The sequence below is a fragment of the Pseudonaja textilis genome, chromosome 17 (genome assembly GCF_049901715.1).
Source record: "Pseudonaja textilis isolate UNSWEBS1 chromosome 17, rPseTex1.2, whole genome shotgun sequence".
NCBI classification, from domain to species: Eukaryota; Metazoa; Chordata; class Lepidosauria; order Squamata; family Elapidae; genus Pseudonaja; species Pseudonaja textilis.
Window position 1 is genome coordinate 9,472,362 of NC_142006.1, and position 16,618 is coordinate 9,488,979.

At 47.7% G+C, this 16,618-nt stretch overlaps 1 protein-coding gene across 2 annotated transcripts; it reads left to right on the forward strand.

Annotated features, from left to right (window-relative positions):
- Positions 1-840: 840 nt before the first annotated feature.
- Positions 841-16,136, forward strand: PHF19 (PHD finger protein 19). 2 transcript variants are annotated; one of them, XM_026712248.2, is made up of 15 exons: positions 841-1,318; positions 5,093-5,272; positions 6,146-6,227; positions 7,611-7,706; positions 8,783-8,883; positions 9,404-9,552; positions 10,678-10,773; positions 10,930-10,998; positions 11,872-11,992; positions 12,725-12,792; positions 13,087-13,242; positions 13,368-13,443; positions 13,610-13,695; positions 13,972-14,067; positions 14,631-16,136. In XM_026712248.2, the coding sequence occupies exons 2-15, from the start codon at positions 5,102-5,104 to the stop codon at positions 14,983-14,985; spliced, it is 1,722 nt and encodes a 573-aa protein (XP_026568033.2). In that variant the 5' UTR covers positions 841-1,318; positions 5,093-5,101; the 3' UTR covers positions 14,986-16,136. The 2 variants fall into 2 exon arrangements, with proteins under 2 accessions (XP_026568033.2, XP_087770890.1); XM_087914764.1 differs by having other exon boundaries at positions 993-1,318; positions 14,634-16,136.
- The last annotated feature ends 482 nt before the right edge of the window (positions 16,137-16,618 follow it).

The following is a 16,618-nucleotide window of genomic DNA, read 5'->3' on the forward strand; positions in this document are numbered from 1 at the left end:
AATCATAAAACATTTAATGATAGTCCTAGGTTGCTAATAAGCAGTCAAGTCAAATCCCACATAGGTTACTAACAGGCAATCAAAACGTGCTCGGAAAACAAATAAAACAATATAAACGGTGACGATACGAAAGCCACCTGGGTCTCTGGCTTTGCACCAGGTTGGCTGAGCTGGGAACGAGCCCAGAGAGTTGAAATCGGGGCTCTTGGACCCCCCTGGGACACGGCTGTGGGGGCAACATTTGGACCTGGGTTTGGGGCGGGAATTCTCCCCGTCCTCCTTGACTTATGACCGCAAATTGAGCCCAGAATTTATGTTGTTAAGTGAGAAACTCGTTAAGTGAGTGGCTTCCGTTTTACAACTCTTCTCGCCACATTTCTTAAGTGAGTCACACGGTTGTTAATTGAATCCGGTTCCCCCCCACCCCGTTGACTCTGCTTATTGGATGGTGGCAGAAGGGGATCATGTGACCTCGGGGATAGGGTGACCGTCATAACTATGAGTCAAGCTTCCTAAGGTAAATCGTGTGACCATCAGGGATGCTGCAATGGTCATTAAGTGCTGGAAAAAACGGTCCTAAATCATTTTTTTCAGGGCCGTTTTTTTGGAATGGTCACTAAAGGAACTGTTGTAAGTCGAGGAGGAGGACTTGGTAGCCTTGACAGGGTCGCAAAGCAGCAGCAGCAGCAGCAGCGCCGGAGCTGGAAGCCTCAAGGGCCCCAAGTCCCAGCCCTTCCAAAGGAAACCGGGCAAGAGGCGGCGCCGAAGCCTCCGCGGGGCCTTTGCTCGGGTGGGTGTGACTCCGAGGTATACTGCCCCTGGCTAGGGAGGCTCCACCCCGCTTCCGCGCGCGGGAAAGCCCGGTCCCGAAAGCTGGAGGAGGGGAAGCGGGTGGAAAAAAAAGGGCTCGGATGCAGCTGAGAAGGAGGAGCCGGAGGCGGCGCGATGGGAACCCGCCGCGCTAATTTGCAGGAGCCCAACCGAAATAATTCGCGGGAAAAAGAGAGAAACAGAGAGAGAGAGAGAGAGAGAGAGAAAGTAGCGCTGCGAAAGGAGGAGGAGGAGGAGGGCTAAAGATGGCGCTCCGTCGCTTCCAGGCTGCTTCCAGGCAACCTCGGCCACCGCAGGGCGCCCGGAGGGTCTGCTGAGCGGGGGAGATGCGCTCGGGGTACCCCGCCCGGGGCTCAGAGGGGAGCCAAAGAGCGGCTTAACTTCTAAGGGCTGCCTCCGCCTGTCCGGACCTTTCCTCCGCCCGCTGGCCATGGAGCCCGGCTGGGAGCCCCCCCGGTAGGAGCCTTCCGCCCAGCCCGCAAAAGAGGTGAGGGGGCGCGCGGGGGCGCGGGGGAGGACGGGGCGCCCCGACTTGGGAAGCCCCAAACTTTCCTCTCCCTTCTCGGCAGCGCGCGCGCACCAGCCGGGTCGGTGCCAGGATGGGGGGGCGTGGTGGCAGAGTCCGGAGCGGTTTGCTTTTGCGAACCACGCGTTTCCGTGAGTGTGAGTGTGAAAGGGGGGAGGGAGAGAATGAGTAAAAGAGAAGGAGAAGAGGAGAGAAAGGGGTGCAGGGAGAGGGAGAAGATTGAGGGAAAGAGACAAGGGGGAGAGAGAAACCGGAGCAAACAACCGAGTCTGGAGGCTTTCCTCGGGGCAGGGTGGCACGCACAGATCGGGACTGACAACTGGGTTGGAGCTGATCGGGACACTGGGGCGGGGGGGCTGGCCTGGGGTCCCCTAACCCCACTGCCCCCTCCCCTCCGCCCAGCGCTGCCCACCGCGCTCCTGGGCGCCCCAGCTTCAGCCTTGCGCCAGCCTCCCCTCCCTCGCCGCAAGCGGTCTCCCCCCCCTTGCAACCGGGGCTCCCAAGCAAGAGCCCCCCAAAAACGAAGGTCTCTGCCCGGCGGGGAGGGCGGATCCGTGTTCCTGGCAAGGGGCGCCCCTCCCTTTGGTTTGCAAGAGCGCCGGTCGGTCTTCCCCGGCATTTTATGCCCGAAAGGGAGGCGATTCTTGGTAAACCTCCCGGGCTCGACCCGCCACTTCCTTCCTCCAGCGCAGAGCCGCTCCGCGTCCTCGCCCGGCTGGGTAACTTCATCGACCGCATCCTTTCGCTCGGGGGCCTCTACCCGCCCGCCGCCGCCGCCGCCGCCAAGTTTGACGCTGGAGACCCAGCCTAGCCATGATCGATGGAGATGATAGGTGGATGGATGGATAGATAGATAGATAGAGATTGATAGATTGACAGGTGGATAGAGATTGATAAATATGATAGGCAGATAGAGATAGACAGACAGATACGATGTAGAAAGACACAGAGACAGATGTCAGATAGGTAGATAGGACTGATAGATTTGATTGATTGGTAGATTGATAGGTAAGGATAGAGATAGATAGGTAGATAGGATAGATGATAGGTAGGTAGGTAGATGATAGATAGATAGATAGATGATCGATTGATACGTTGATACCGATAGATATACAGGGAGATATGAGAGAGAGAGAAATGAAAGAGATAGATATGATATAGATATAGAGATAGCGATAGATAGATAGATTTTGCACAACTTTGTACTTTAAAAAAAAACACCGTTTGAATCAGCCAATGAAAGCCAAGGAGAGAACCAGGTCTTAGTCATGCTGGGAGCTTTGCACAGTTTAAAAAACAAACAAACCGGGGGAGGAAGAATTTCCTCCCTTGTCCCCCCCTCCAAAAGGAATTGAAATTATAAAGTAAGGTGGTCCTGACAAACTTTCAAAGAGAGCAGATGGGAAGAGAGAGGAGGAGTTTGGGAGCAGATCTCGCCCCTCCCCAGGAAAAAATGAGTGACAACCTTACAATTGGGGTGGGGCCTCCCTGGTTAGATGCATTTTCTTCCTTAAGTATCAAAGGATAAAGAGGGGCTTATATCTGCTTCATAATCAGGGGATATTATTTATCTCCAGCCAAACTGCTAGAAATGCAACTGTTGTATGCCTTATTTAATTATTAAGTTTCTTTTAACACTCCTAATCCACCTCTCTATTTCAGTTTTATTTCTGAGTTTTGCTCAGTAAGTGCTGTTGTTAGGTTGATCCTGTTAGTGAAAATCCGTTTGGAGAAGGCTTGGCTTTACCAGAAGCTCAACACCCACCTTCTTTCAACTGGATACAGTTCCAGGAGAATTGTGCAGAATTTGGAATTTGTTTTTTTTTTTAGGAATCTTATGTTGATGTAATTTACTACGACGGATCTCCCGGAAATGCAACATTCTTTGCCAAACACTTCTAGGAAAAAGCGTTCAGAGGAGCAGATAACTGCTTTTTAAAAAAAATTCTTTCTCAGTGTTGCATTTGCATAATTGTGGGTTTTCTGAAAAGCAAAAACGGATGAATTCCAGGCCTCATTCTTGGAAAACCAAAGGCACTTTTTGAAATTTGGAATGCTTAACTAAGGATTCTGGGAAGTGAAGTCCAAACCTGCTAGGAGGCCCCAGAGTGGGAAATATGACTAATTTTATTCTCTAAGTACGAGTGTCTCATTTTAAGGCAGGGGTCTACCTATTTTAATAGACTAGATAGGTAGGTAGATAGATAGTATAGATAAGATAGAGATTAATTGATTGATATGATAAGAGATTGATAGATAAGATAGCAATAGATAGATATGAGATAGATATGATAGAGATATGACCTTTGCCATGTCCTGGGGGTCACGGGATCTCCTTTTGCGACCTTCTGACAAGCCCAGTCCATGAGGAAACAAGGTTTATTTAACAACAACATACTAACTTAACAACTGCAGTGATTCACTTAACAACTGTGGCAAGAAATGTCATAAAATGGGGCAAAATTCACCAAAGAACCATTTCACTTGGAACCAGCAAGCTGGGGCTAATTTTCTGGCCGTAAGTCAAGGACTACCTTAGAACCTCAAGCTCCCCAGATTCCTGGCCATTCCGATCAGCAGGGACTCTCCTTGTCTGCGTTGAGCAAGGACTGCTTGGGACCTGGGGTGTTTCCCGGGACACGGCCGGTTGCGCCGACATTGGAATGCCACAATCTTTACAAGGATCGGAAGCTGCCAAGAATGAGAGGCCAAAAATAGACCTTGGCAAAGGAGGCCCTGCTACTAACTTACCGAACATCTCCCTTTTTTGCTATTTGGAGTAAAAGCACATTGAGTAATGGGTGTTATGGGTTGAAATCCAGGCAGATGTGGCTCCAGCTGCCAGGCGTATTAATAGAGTAGAGGAGAGTAGAATAGAATAGAATCTTTATTGTTACTTTCAATGTACACTGAACAGCATATTTTAAGTGAAATTTTGTTGCATTCAGCTTTCAAAAGGTAACCATTATGCATATACCCACATGCTGTATATACACATATAACATGACATAGGACACAAAGAAATATCACAATCTAGTTTGAATGTATACGTGTGCACGGCGGGGAAAAAGAACCCGGCGAGTTTACCAAAGGGTTGGCCTAAGGAACAAGGCTTTTACAAAATCTAGCAGTCCTGCTATAGATACTTCAAAACCTCCCCCTAGAGGGGAGCAAATAGAAACCGTGGGTGTGTGGGGTCTCTCACAATTCTTTGAGCGCTAAGCACAGAGAGCGTATGAGTGGTATCCTGAATAACAGAAAATGAATTTCCTATACTCTTCTCCACTGTCCTCCCCACTCTCCGCAGGGGCTTTCTATCTGAGGCCACCAAACCAAACAGGGATGCAGTTTGTTAAAACGCTCCCAATCGTGCCTCTGTAAAAAGTGGCCAGGACAGAAGGAGAAAGGTGTGCTCTTATCCAACACAGGAAAGATATCTTTAAACTCAAAACTCGAGGCTGTGCAGTGCTTCCGCTCAGTTCTGAGCTCCCAAAGATGCTTGATCGTAAAGCCTGGAGATTGCACGGCAGTCCTGAATTTAATTTATTTCAGCAGAACAAAATCTGCCTGCTCCAAACGTTCTGATTTCTGATATCTTAAAACTGCAACTTGGCAGCCATGGGTGAGAACAGATCGAAAATGTGAACTCGGTGTAAAAAAGTTTGGCACCCTGGGGTTACTCATAGCTATGCTATGTTTTCAGAAATAATATTCTTTTTCCTTTTCTCTTTGCAGCCCAGAAGCATGGGGACTCCTGAGCTTGGGAGCCCTTGTCCAGCTCTCCAACAATCGATGGCAGACTGGGTTGCCAGAAGTCAGGACAGTCGGCGAGAGCTGATGGCTAAATTGCCTGAAGGACAGTATGTCTTGTGCCGTTGGACTGATGGGCTTTATTATCTTGGGAAGATTAAGAGAGTAAATACCACTTTTTCCTTTTCTCTATCTCTATCTCTAAATAAAATCTTGTTTCCATCTCACCTTTGCTAAGGGAGTTTAAAGTTCATTTAGAACTTTGGCTGTTTGTATTTCAATTGTTGGCAGTTTATACATACATACATACATTTTCTTATACATTTTCTTTAATAAACAAAAACAACGTCTACATGAACAGTGTGTTGTCTGGGTAGTTTTGGAAAATAATAATAGAAATAATAATAATATTCATATAATTGATAATGATCATATAATAATAATATTTGGTTATCCATATTAATATACCTTCATTGTATAGTTAATCATTCCCTTAAACTTTCAAGTTTCTAACTTCTGTTTCTATCATCTAACCATTGATAAAAGTTATCCCATGTTAAAAAACATTGTTTCTTCCTTCTCCTTTAAGTGTTAATCTATCCATTTCTGTGCATTCTAATATTTTTTAGTTCATTTTCATCTCTTCATTTTTCCACTGTTGCGCAAAGACAATTCTCACTGTATTTCTTTTCCCCTTTCTTATCTTCCTGCCTTTCCCCAAGCTTATTCTTTTCTTTTTAAAATTTATTTATTCTTGTTTTTCCTTTCCCTGCTACAAATAGCAATTGCTGGATACTCTCAAAAGCCAGCAAAGGAATGAAAGGGACCATTTAAAACTTTGGGGCTCCCAGAGCATGTGAAGTTAGTACACGTGGGGTGGTTTTAGGGAGTTGGGGAACCCCACCTTCATTTTTGTACTTGGGCATAGCCTAAGACTTGAACACAGACCCCCGTTTGCAAAGTTGGAGTAATCCAGCCTTGATTACTCCATCTTTGCAATCTGAGGTCTGTGTCCTGCGTTTTTTTCTGCCTTTACAGGTGAGTGACGCTAAGCAGAGCTGCCTGGTGACCTTTGAAGATAATTCCAAATACTGGGTGCTTTGGAAGGACATTCAGCATGGTGCGTGAACATTCCTGGCCTCTTGTCCTTGGGGAATTCTCCACAATTTCAGGTGTTGATACGGATGGGTGAGGAGATGAATGAGGACTAGACTCTTGCAGGGTAGAGTTGGGGTGAGCTAGGTCCTCTTGGAAAAGGTGCTAGGCAAAAAGAAGGAGGAGGCATGTTCGGGGCGTTGTTCATATTCTCTTTTGAATAATGGAGAGTTGAACTTGGCTTCCTTTGCGGTCAACCTCGGTACAAGGAGTGAACTAGCCTGAGGAAATGCGCCTTGGCCAAAAATCACATCTATGACTGATTGGCAGTTGGAAAATATGAATTATCCATGTATTCTAATGCATTTTCTTCCATTGAGTTGCCTTTCAAATGAAACAGAATAGAATAGAGCTGGACGGGACCTTGGAGGTCTTCTAGTCCAGCCCCCTGCTCAAGCAGGAGACCCTACACTATTTCGGACAAGTGACTGTCCAGTCGCTTCTTAAAAACCTCCAGTGATGGAGCCCCCACAGTTTCTGAAGGCAACTCCTGTTTCGGGGGTTAATTGTCCTCCCTGTTTGGAAGTTTCTCCTTAATTCCAGGTTGCTTCTCTCCTCGATTAGTTCCCAACCATTATTTCCGGTCCTTTGGAGAATAATTTGACCCACCCCTCTTCTTTGTGGCAGCCCCTCAAATACTGGAAGACTGCTGTCATGTCCTCCTTTTCTTTAGATTAGCCAGATCCAAAATCTTCAGCCATTCTTCATATCGTTTAGCCTCCAGGCCTTTGACCATCTTAGTTGTTCTTCTCTGAGCTTTTTCCAAATATCTTTTTCCTTTTTTGTAGTAAGGTAAAGGTTCCCCTCCTTACACACCTGTGCCAGTCGTTTCTGGCTCTCGGGGACAGTGCTCATCTCCGTTCCAAAGCCAAAGAAGAGCCAGCGCTGTCCGAAGATGTCTCCGTGGTCAGGTGGCCACAGAGATGCCTTCAAATGCCTTCAAAGGCGCACGGAAGGCTGTTCCCACCAAAGGGGTCCCTATTTTTCCTATTTGCATTTTTACATGCTTTCGAACTGCTAGGTTGGCAGAAGCTGCGACCAGCAATGGGAGCTCACTCCATGACGATGCATTAGGGATTTGAACCGCCAAACTGCCGACCTTTCTGATCGACAAGCTCAGCGTCTTGGCCACTGAGCCACCGCGCCCCTCACAGTATGGTGACCAAAATTGGTCGCAGTATTCCAGGTGTGGCCTTACTAGGGTTTTTGTAAAGCGGCACTAATAGTTGACGTGATCTTGATTCTGTCTGTTTATACAACCCAGGATGGTCTTAGCTTTGGGGGGTTACGGTTCTACACCTGGATTGGCCTTACCGGATTTCTTTTTTCCCCTCTTCCTGTTTTCTAGCTGGTGTCCCCAGTGAACAGCCTGAATGTAACATTTGCCTGGAGAAAACATCGGAGCCTCTGAATGAGATCTTGATCTGTGGGAAGTGTGGAGTTGGTGAGCACCTTCTCCAGATCTTCCCTCCTGGTTTTGGGTGGCCCTGGATCTATCCCTCCTATTGTTCCTCTGCGGCGGGTGTGTAACAGAGGTACCCTCTTGGGTGTAGCAGTGTAAAAACAGGTTTAAAATTCAAGCCCTTTTTATCTCGAGTTTGAAATGCCTCTGTCAGCTGTGCCTCCGTTCAAAACCCAAGAAAGAAACCTGTCAACTCCATTGATGTAGAGAAAAAATACTTTTACCGAGTTTGATGTGGTAGCAACAAAAGGTAGCAAGATCTGAAGCGAATAGGCGCGAATATTACATATTGAAAGTTATCCCAAGTTCCCTCCCCGGAGAGTCCAGGCTGGTCATCCAATCTGAAGTGCTTATAATGTCACGTGGGCATCTCTTCAGGTGCTTATTCCCTCATCTGGTATGCCAAGATGGTTGACCTTGGCTTAGTAGAGATAAGTCTATGCAGCTGCACAGTAAGGAGGAAAGCATCCCCTCCTTGTTAGTTCACACAGAAAATAACTTTGCTCTCCAGCAACCTTCCCTCCCAAATACCAAAATTACCCCTCCCTGGGCTTCTATGGCAGCCAACAGGGAGCAAGCGGCAAAGAGAAAACTTTGTGGAGGCTGACATTCTCTCTCATACTTGAAGGAGAAGCGTTTATCAGAAGTGTTCAGCACCCCAAACCCATTTCTTGCTTAAAACCTCCTGCTTGGATCCAGCAGGGCCCCTCCACCCTTGAAACCTTCCGGGAAAGACAAGGACAGCATTAGAAGACTTTGAGTAAAACCGGGCGAGATTTGTTTTGACCCCAACTTCTTTTGAGCTAGTTGATTCCCAGATGACTTGCAGGGGCACATCCTCAGTGCTAGAAGGGAGTGAGGTTTGCAGAGGGCGGGGAGGAGGAGGGCTGTGGGGTCTTTGGTGTTCTCTGCTGGTTTTCTTGCAGATGTTTCATGACTGAACTAGCTAACATCATCAGTGACTCAGGACAGGATTATTGATACCGTTGTGGATGCTACTGCATTTAAGCTTCCGTATCGATTTAAAACCCTCCGTTCCCCCCCTTCCTCCTTCTCAGGGTACCACCAACAGTGCCACCTTCCCCTGGTGGGGAGCCTCGAAGAGTCTTTGGTGACCCCCTGGTTTTGTCGGAGGTGTATCTTTGTACTAGCTGTGCGGGTGAGTGGCGTACAAGAGGTTTTCCTCGTCGCTGTGCCTGCAGGGAAAAATCTAAGGTGTTTTGAGCCACAGGAGACACGGGGAGATGGGTGTTGTTAAGCGAAAGACTTCTTTTGGCTCGTTTTACGACCTTTCTTGCCTCAGTCATTCAGTGAATCCCTGCAGTCCAACACCGTTGTTAAGTGAACCTGGCTTCCCCATTCAGTTCGCTTGTCAGAAGGTAGGAAGGGAACGGTGTTCCTCCATGCGCCTTCGAAGGCGTTCAGTCCTGCCGGCCACATGACCACGGAGACGTCTCCGGACAGCGCTGGCTCTTCTTCGGCTTCATAGGGGAGATGAGCAGCGCCCCCTAGAGCCGGAAACGACTAGCACGGATGTGCAAGGAGGGGAATCTTTACTGGGTTAACAGATAATTCATTTTTTAAAAAAAAGGCTGCTGCGCTTTGACTCATAGATAGAAGAAGAGGAACGAGTGACTGAGAGAATGCGTAGAAAATGCTGTTTCTTGTTGCTTTTACAGAAAGGCGGGGCCTTAAGGAAAGGGGCCATTGCCCGGACTCTGCAGACGGTTAAAATGGTCCTGTGTTACAACCCGGAACAGCTGGAGTGGGATTCTCTCCACAGAACCAATCACCAGCAATGTTACTGCTACTGCGGTGGTCCCGGAGAGTACGTTCGACCGCGGGCGATGATGCGGGGAATCCTTCAAGGGTGCATGAGGGTGGAGGGCGGGGTGAGCTTTGGCAGCTGGAGGAGACCTTTTGGGGGGGGGGGAATCTTGATTTTCAGGGTGGTTTTATGTGCTTTCCTAGTACGATTTGATTGCTCGTTTATGACTATGACTATCACTAAGTGTTGTGTCTTATGACTCTTGACGAATGTGTTTTTAGGTACACTGAGAGCTTCTGCACTGAAAACAAATTCCTTGTGTGTCCAATCACAGTTGGCCAAGAAAGAATTCTATTCTGTTCTGTTCTATTCTATTCTATTCTATTCTATTCTATTCTATTCTATTCTATTCTATTCTATTCTACTCTACTCTACTCTACTCTACTCTATTCTATTCTTCGGTTCCATTCCATATTCTATTCCATTTTCTGTATTTATGTATATGTTCTCTTCCCTTCCCTTTCCCTCCCCTCTCCTCTATTCAACCACCAAGGGATGCAGATATTTCCATTTTTTTAAAGTGCCATCACTGCATAGAATAGAATAGAAATGGAAATGAAAATATGGAAATGGCATGGAATGAACAGCAATAGCCCCTAGACTTATATACCGCTACGTGGTGCTTTGCAGCCCCCTCTTAGCGGATTACAGCGTCAGCCTCTCGCCCCCGACAATCTGGGTCTTCCTTTTACCCACCTAGGAAGGAGGGAGGGCTGAGTTAACCTGGAGGAACCCTGATTTGCAAACAGGACACCCCCAAATGCCTAGTCTCTCAACTGGATATGCAGGTTGCTGTCTCAGTTTGAAGCTCAGTTCGGTTCCAGATGGTTTTTCCCCTCAGCATCTTCGCGACAGCCTAGGAAATAAAAGTATAGGCAGGGCTCGTTTAGCTGCCCAAATTGGGATCGGCCATTAGGCCGTTGGGTGAAGTAGTTGCAAATTGACCAGGCTTCCAATCAAACTTCAGCTTCGCAGCCCTCAAAGGTCACAAATTTGATGGTTGGCCACAACGTTAACTTTTTCCTCACCCTCGCAACTGCGAACGGTCGCTGTCCGAGGTGGTCGCTAAATGAGGACCACCTGCGTAGAGGCCGATACCGATAATGTCTTCCCGCTCCTTCTCAGGTGGTACCTGAAGATGCTGCAGTGCATTCAGTGCCGTCAGTGGTTTCACGAAGCTTGCCTGCAGTGCCTGAGCCACCCCATGCTCTTTGGAGATCGGTAAGTGTAGCCGGAGTCCTGCTGGCCGAGGAGGAAGGGTTTTGTAGTCCATCCCCTGCAGCAGCTGGGGCGGGAAGCCTCGTATACAGTTCTTGCACCCATCTAAAAACCAGTCATAGGAACCTGCTGTCTCTCTCTCTCTCTCGTGTCTTCCAGATTTTATATTTTCCACTGCACGATGTGTAATCAGGGACCAGAGTATCTCAAACGCTTGCCTTTGAGATGGTAAGATCTACTCCCCCCCCACACACACACACCCCAAATAAAAAGAATTTCCATTTATAGATCTTATTGCATCAGGCACCACTTAGCCCTTGGGGGGCGGGGGGAGAAATAGGGAAATGAGCAAGCTACGTTATACCATGGAGGTCCGGCTCCCTTCTCATCCCGGCACCGCTGAGTTTTCAAAGTTGGTTTCCAGATTCCGGCTTCTGTATTACAAGAGCCTCAGCCACGAAGTTAGGGCTGGGGCGACGTCCTTGTCATTTTTAAGGATCGTTTTGAAATGTATGTACGCTGGGGAAGGAAAGGTTTGGGATTTGCATGGCTTCATGCAGGCCTTCATTTGAGCAACCAAGAGAGCCGAAGAGCTGGGACAATCGGGTGATTTGGGGGACCTGTTTTTTCATGTGCTGTTCAAAGGTTTTTGCTGTACAGATCTTTTATGAATGGTATGGGTTTGTAATGGTTTATTGTTGGGAGGAGGAAAAGGGGAAGAGATGAGAGATATGGGAGGGGCAGGAAGAGAGATAAGAGATCTGGGAGAAAGAGGAGAAGAGGAGGAGGAGGAGGAGGAGAGATTAGAGATTTGGGAGCAAGAAAAATGGGAGGAGGATGGTGAGGAGTTGTAGAAGAAGGAGAGATGAAAGGATAGGTATAGGAAGAAGAGGAGGAGGAAGAAGACAAGAAATAGGAGAGGAGGAGGAGGAGATTTTTATGGAGGTATATAAAGCTAATTCAAAGAAAGAATAGGAAAATGCTATCCTCACTCCTTCACCTTCAAAATTCCCACCTCCTTCCTGCAATCATTTCCATCAACGGGAAGGTCATTGTCTCTTTTGCTTCTTGAACAACACACACACACACACACACACACAGGGTCGACGTCGTGCACCTGGCCATCTACAACCTGGGTGTGCAAAGTAAGAAGAAATATTTCAACTTTGAGGAGATCTTGGCCTTCGTCAATCACCGCTGGGACTACTTTCAGCTTGGCAAGGTTTGTGGGGCAAGCCTCAAATCCTTCTCTTTACAGTTTGCTTCCCACTGAACACGCGCTAACTTCCTCTAGAGCGGTTCCATACAACGGGTTCTATCAGCTGCCATGGCTAATGGAAAGATATGTAGATGCCCTGGGCACAAAAGTAGGGCAGGCATGGGGGTATATGGCAAAGGGTGGATTCTCCAGTCTCCGCTTGGTATCAAATCTGCGATCTTGAGGTGTAAAAAGATAAATTCTCCCAGCGGCTACGATGATGCAATGATGCTCTGATGTAATGAGAGGAATGAACCAGCGAGGTTTTTGGCCGTTATCCCTTTAAGAGCCTGTATAATAAAAAGAGGCCCTGTTAGGGCATGTCTCTCTTTCTCTCTATCACTGCGTGTTCCTCTCTGCTGTAATTTACTGATTGTTTGATCTCTGCCTATAGTACGTGTATGTGTAGTATATATACTTTTTGTAGATAAAAACCACTATTTCTTACAAACCTCCATTTGCTGTTATTGCTCCTGGGTTGTCTCATGCAGTAAAGCTGTGTGCCCTCTGATAGTCCCCAAATCCCAAAGCAACATCCCAGCAAAAAGCTGACACAAGGCGAGAACGGATCCACGAAACTCCCCAGAAGATTAGAGAAGGATTAGACACAGCTTTCACTTAGTCTTTCAAAGGCGTTCTTAGGTTGGGGCGAAAAGTGAATTTGGGGCTCATTTTGCCTTAATATCTCTTCCCCAGCTGACTACAACCCCTGTGGCAGAACGAGGACCCCTCCTTCTAGGCGCACTGAACAGTTACAAAAGCAGGTGAGCTTGAAAGAATCTATTCTCCCAAGAGATGTGAAGATCCAACGGACTCGATAGAAGAGGATATTGGTAGCTCAGGGTTGAGTTGTGGGCTCCTTGGTGCTCTCTGAGCTCGGTGGGGGTTTTTTTCAGACGTTTCATTACCTTTCTAAGTGACATCATCAGTGCTAGAAGAGAGTGGTGTGTGAGAGGAGGAATATAGGGTGCTTGGTGCTCCCTGAGCTTGGCGGTTTTCTTGCAGACGTTTCTTTTCTCATTGAACCAAGATGCAGGATTGTCTTGGTGACTTTTCAGGTTCTTGTGCGGGAAGGAAATCAAGAAAAAGAAATGCATGTTTCGCCTCCGGGTTCGAGTCCCCCCGAATCCTCCCAGCAAAATTATCCCGGATAAGTTTGCAGGACTGAGCGAGACAAAGAAAAGGGGGAAAGTCAAATGCTCCCACACAAGCAGGTCTGTAGAAGTCAGCAGGGGCTCTTAGCTTGAGCTTCTGAGTTCTCCCAGGTGGTCTTCGTGCCACCTGTCTGATTCCTTATCTCCCCCCACCTCCCTTTTTTCTTTTCTTCCCTCCTCTCCAGTTTGCTGCCACAGCAATCCCAGCACGAACGGAGAAGGAAAAGGCCCAAATTCCTCTTGGAGGATGCCATTCCCAGTGTCAGTTTGCTAAAATGATGGGCTCTGCTGTGGGGAACGGGAGAGGATTGGTGGGTTTTCTTGCAAATGATTTTCCCTGCTTGAGGGTGCTGGATAACGGCTGTTCTCTCTCTCTCTCTCTCTCTTTCTCTCTCTCTCTCTCTCTCCTTCTTCCTTCCTGCCACAGAGCGATTTTGCCTCGGCTTGGAGCACCAACCACCACCTGGCCTGCATCTTCGATTTCTCGCTGGATGAAATCCAGAGTCTAAAAAGGTAACACCTTGCAAGCTGGACTTGGCCTTAGTGCTAAGGGAGGATTTCTGGCCCTGTAGATAAAAAGTCTCCTTTGTGAGGTGCTTTCTGAGTTTGGTTGTTTTCTTACAGGTGTTTCATTACCCAGCTAGGTAACATTATCAATGCTAGAAAGGGGCGGGGTTTGGGGGGAGGAGGACAATGATTTTCCTGTTTGGATTGCGGGGTCCTTGATTCTCTGAGCTTGGTTGTTTTCTTGCAGACATTTAATTACTGTTCTTTCTCCCTCTTTTCCAGCGCAAGTTCGGGCCACGGGTTCCTCTCCGATGTAGACTCCACCGACGCCGCCAGCACCTCGGGCTCAGCCTCGACGAGTTTTTCCTTTGAATCGAGGTGACCCTGGTCCTTTGTCAATTGAAAAGGCTTCTCTTTTTAAACGGTGCTTCGGCCCCTGAAAGTTAGTCCTCACCTCGCCATTCCAATTGAGATGCACCCAATATCACGACCCTTTTGCCAACGTTGTCAAAGGTTGCATCTGAGTCACGAAAAATGCCCTGCCACTTTACCACATTAGGAACGATAGTTCTGATTGACCAACAATGTGTTGGGCACACCAGGGAGCGGTTCTGTGGAGAAAGGTTTTTCCGCGGACCGAAGGGGGCGAGGTTTTGCCTGCGGCCTTCATCCCGCAAGTGGAGTTCACTGGTTTGCGCAGTCTGGCTGCTGACTAGTCTGACCCAGCTTCCCAAACACGACCAACCCTCTGCACTTGGTGACCGAGTGACTCTCCTCTCCTCTGCCTTTTGCGCATCTGCACGTCAGGCACTGGACCCAGCTGGCCTCCTCTTCCTCATCAGCCACCTCCAGACCTGGGGGCATGCTGTGGACCGGGGGTTGGGGGATCCTTGCCTTACGCCAGAGCCCTAAGAACCCCCTGTTTTCTTACTATCTTTCAGCAGGACAAATGTCGGGAGCCGGAAGCGCAAACTGTCGGCTAAAACCTATGCCCCATTCGATGCCAAACAGAAATGCTCCGAGCGCCTCCGCAGACTTGTCCCTGGCTGCTCCGTGGATGGCAGTGACCGGGCCAGCAGTCCAGATCGCCCGGAGAACGCCATCGACTGCCAGACCTTGGAGAGCTTGAGCGAGGACGATTTATCCCTCTCTCACCTCCAGTCATCCATCAGCAGCTATTTCGGAGCCACTGGCCGCTTTATTTGCGGAGAGAAACACCAAGTGTTGGCTCGGAGGATCAGCCCAGAAGGAAAAGTGGAGTATCTCGTGGAGTGGGAGGGCAGCACGCCCTACTGATGCATGTCGGGGTCCGGCAGGTGAAGCCATGTGAAGAGAGGAACAGGGTGGGAATGCAGCCAGGGAAGAAGAGGTTGCCCTGAACTTCCTTGGGGATTGAAGACCAAATTTCCAGCGGTCCCTGTTGCAGACCCTTAGGGTTGGGCTAGGAAAGAGGGAAGGGGTGGCTTAGGGATCCGTGATGGCTCAGCCTTAGCTCCCTGTGGCCATTCGGGACAAAAAGGGGAATGAATTCCCAGGACAGCCCCATAGAAATGACATCACTTGGACAAGATTGGCTCCATCTAACATGGCACTTATTTTGTCCCCCCCAAAGGATAAAGGATAGCGAGAGATCAGACACTGCTAGGATCCAGGAGGGGGTTAAATGGATAACCCTGCGTAGCAGGTGGGATGAACAGAGAGTTGGAAAGCAAGCTGACAGGATGGCTGGTGGTGGAATGCCTGGAAGGATAAACCCAAAGGGCGGGATTTAGGGACACCTCCAAGCTCCTGGGGGCACCCCCGCAATCCCTGAGTTGGCAGATTTAATGTGACAGGAGTGGGGAGATTAGCAAATGCACTAAAGACGCACACATCTGGATTCTCTTCAAGTTAATTAGAAGTTAATGGTTGGTGGGTGTCCCCTTTGGCTCGATGGTTTGCAATTTTTTTGACTGGCGTGGATGAAAGCTGAAAATTCAGTCATAACTTCAGCCAGGATGGTCCATTTATGACGAATGTCTCAAAAGGAGGCAGTTCCCAGCCTAGAAAAAGCACAAACCTGGCCGTGGCATTTTACCTTGCCAAGGTTCCCTTCTTTCTCTTCTACGAGTGCTTCTCTCCATATCCCCCAAGGAAAAGATTTGTAAAGCAATTCTGAATCTAATTGTATTTGCCTGCTCCTGTTTGCACAGATTAACTTGAGGCCCCAGCAGACAAGAGAGGGCCTCTCAAAATATATATTCTTCCCCCCATCCCCAGAAGGATTTGTTTGTATTTTAAAATATTATAATTATTTTTGCATTGGTCTGGACTGATCTTGTAAACGCTTCTATGCACCTTCAGCGAGTCAGGGCTGCTGCTTTTTTAATGAGTGGCCTTTTGTGTGTTCTATTCAAATGAATGTGTCAGAGGTACAATTATTATTAAAAAAAAAAGAATATTGGTAACTTGGCCATATCTTCGTCTTGCTAGCACTGCGTGGGAGGGTATACAGCGGCTGTTGGGAAGTTAAATGCTTGATGGACGTGGGGAAGCTCTAAAAAGAAGGGAAGGGGGCACTGAGTTGGGGCAATGATCTGGCTGATAAATTCTGAGATTTTAAAAGGATCTGGAGCTGAAGAAATAACCTTAAGGAGAGGTGGATCCCACAATCGCAACACTTGGAGAAAGGAAGAAAACAAAGTTGCACAGAACAGGAGAAAATGAAAACAGATGTGCAAAACAAATCATTTTAGCCTATCTAAATTCATATCTATATCTGAATATATGGTGACTTCATAGATATCCATCCACGCTGGGTTTGAGGGCAATAGTATAGAAGCTACAGAAGTGGTTTGCTATTGTTTTCTTCTCTCTCTCTCTTCTAATTATCTATCTATATATCCAGTATATTATCTATATCTAATCTTTTTCTCTCATCTAATTATCT

What these genes read in the sequence shown, in the direction of transcription:
- PHF19 (XM_026712248.2), top strand. Translation starts at nt 5,102, where the DNA reads ATGGGGACTCCTGAGCTTGGGAGCCCTTGTCCAGCTCTCCAACAATCG. An exon ending in GAAATCCAGAGTCTAAAAAG is followed by an intron (nt 13,696 to 13,971) that starts GTAACACCTTGC and finishes CCTCTTTTCCAG; the next exon opens with CGCAAGTTCGGGCCACGGGT. An exon ending in AGTTTTTCCTTTGAATCGAG is followed by an intron (nt 14,068 to 14,630) that starts GTGACCCTGGTC and finishes ACTATCTTTCAG; the next exon opens with CAGGACAAATGTCGGGAGCC.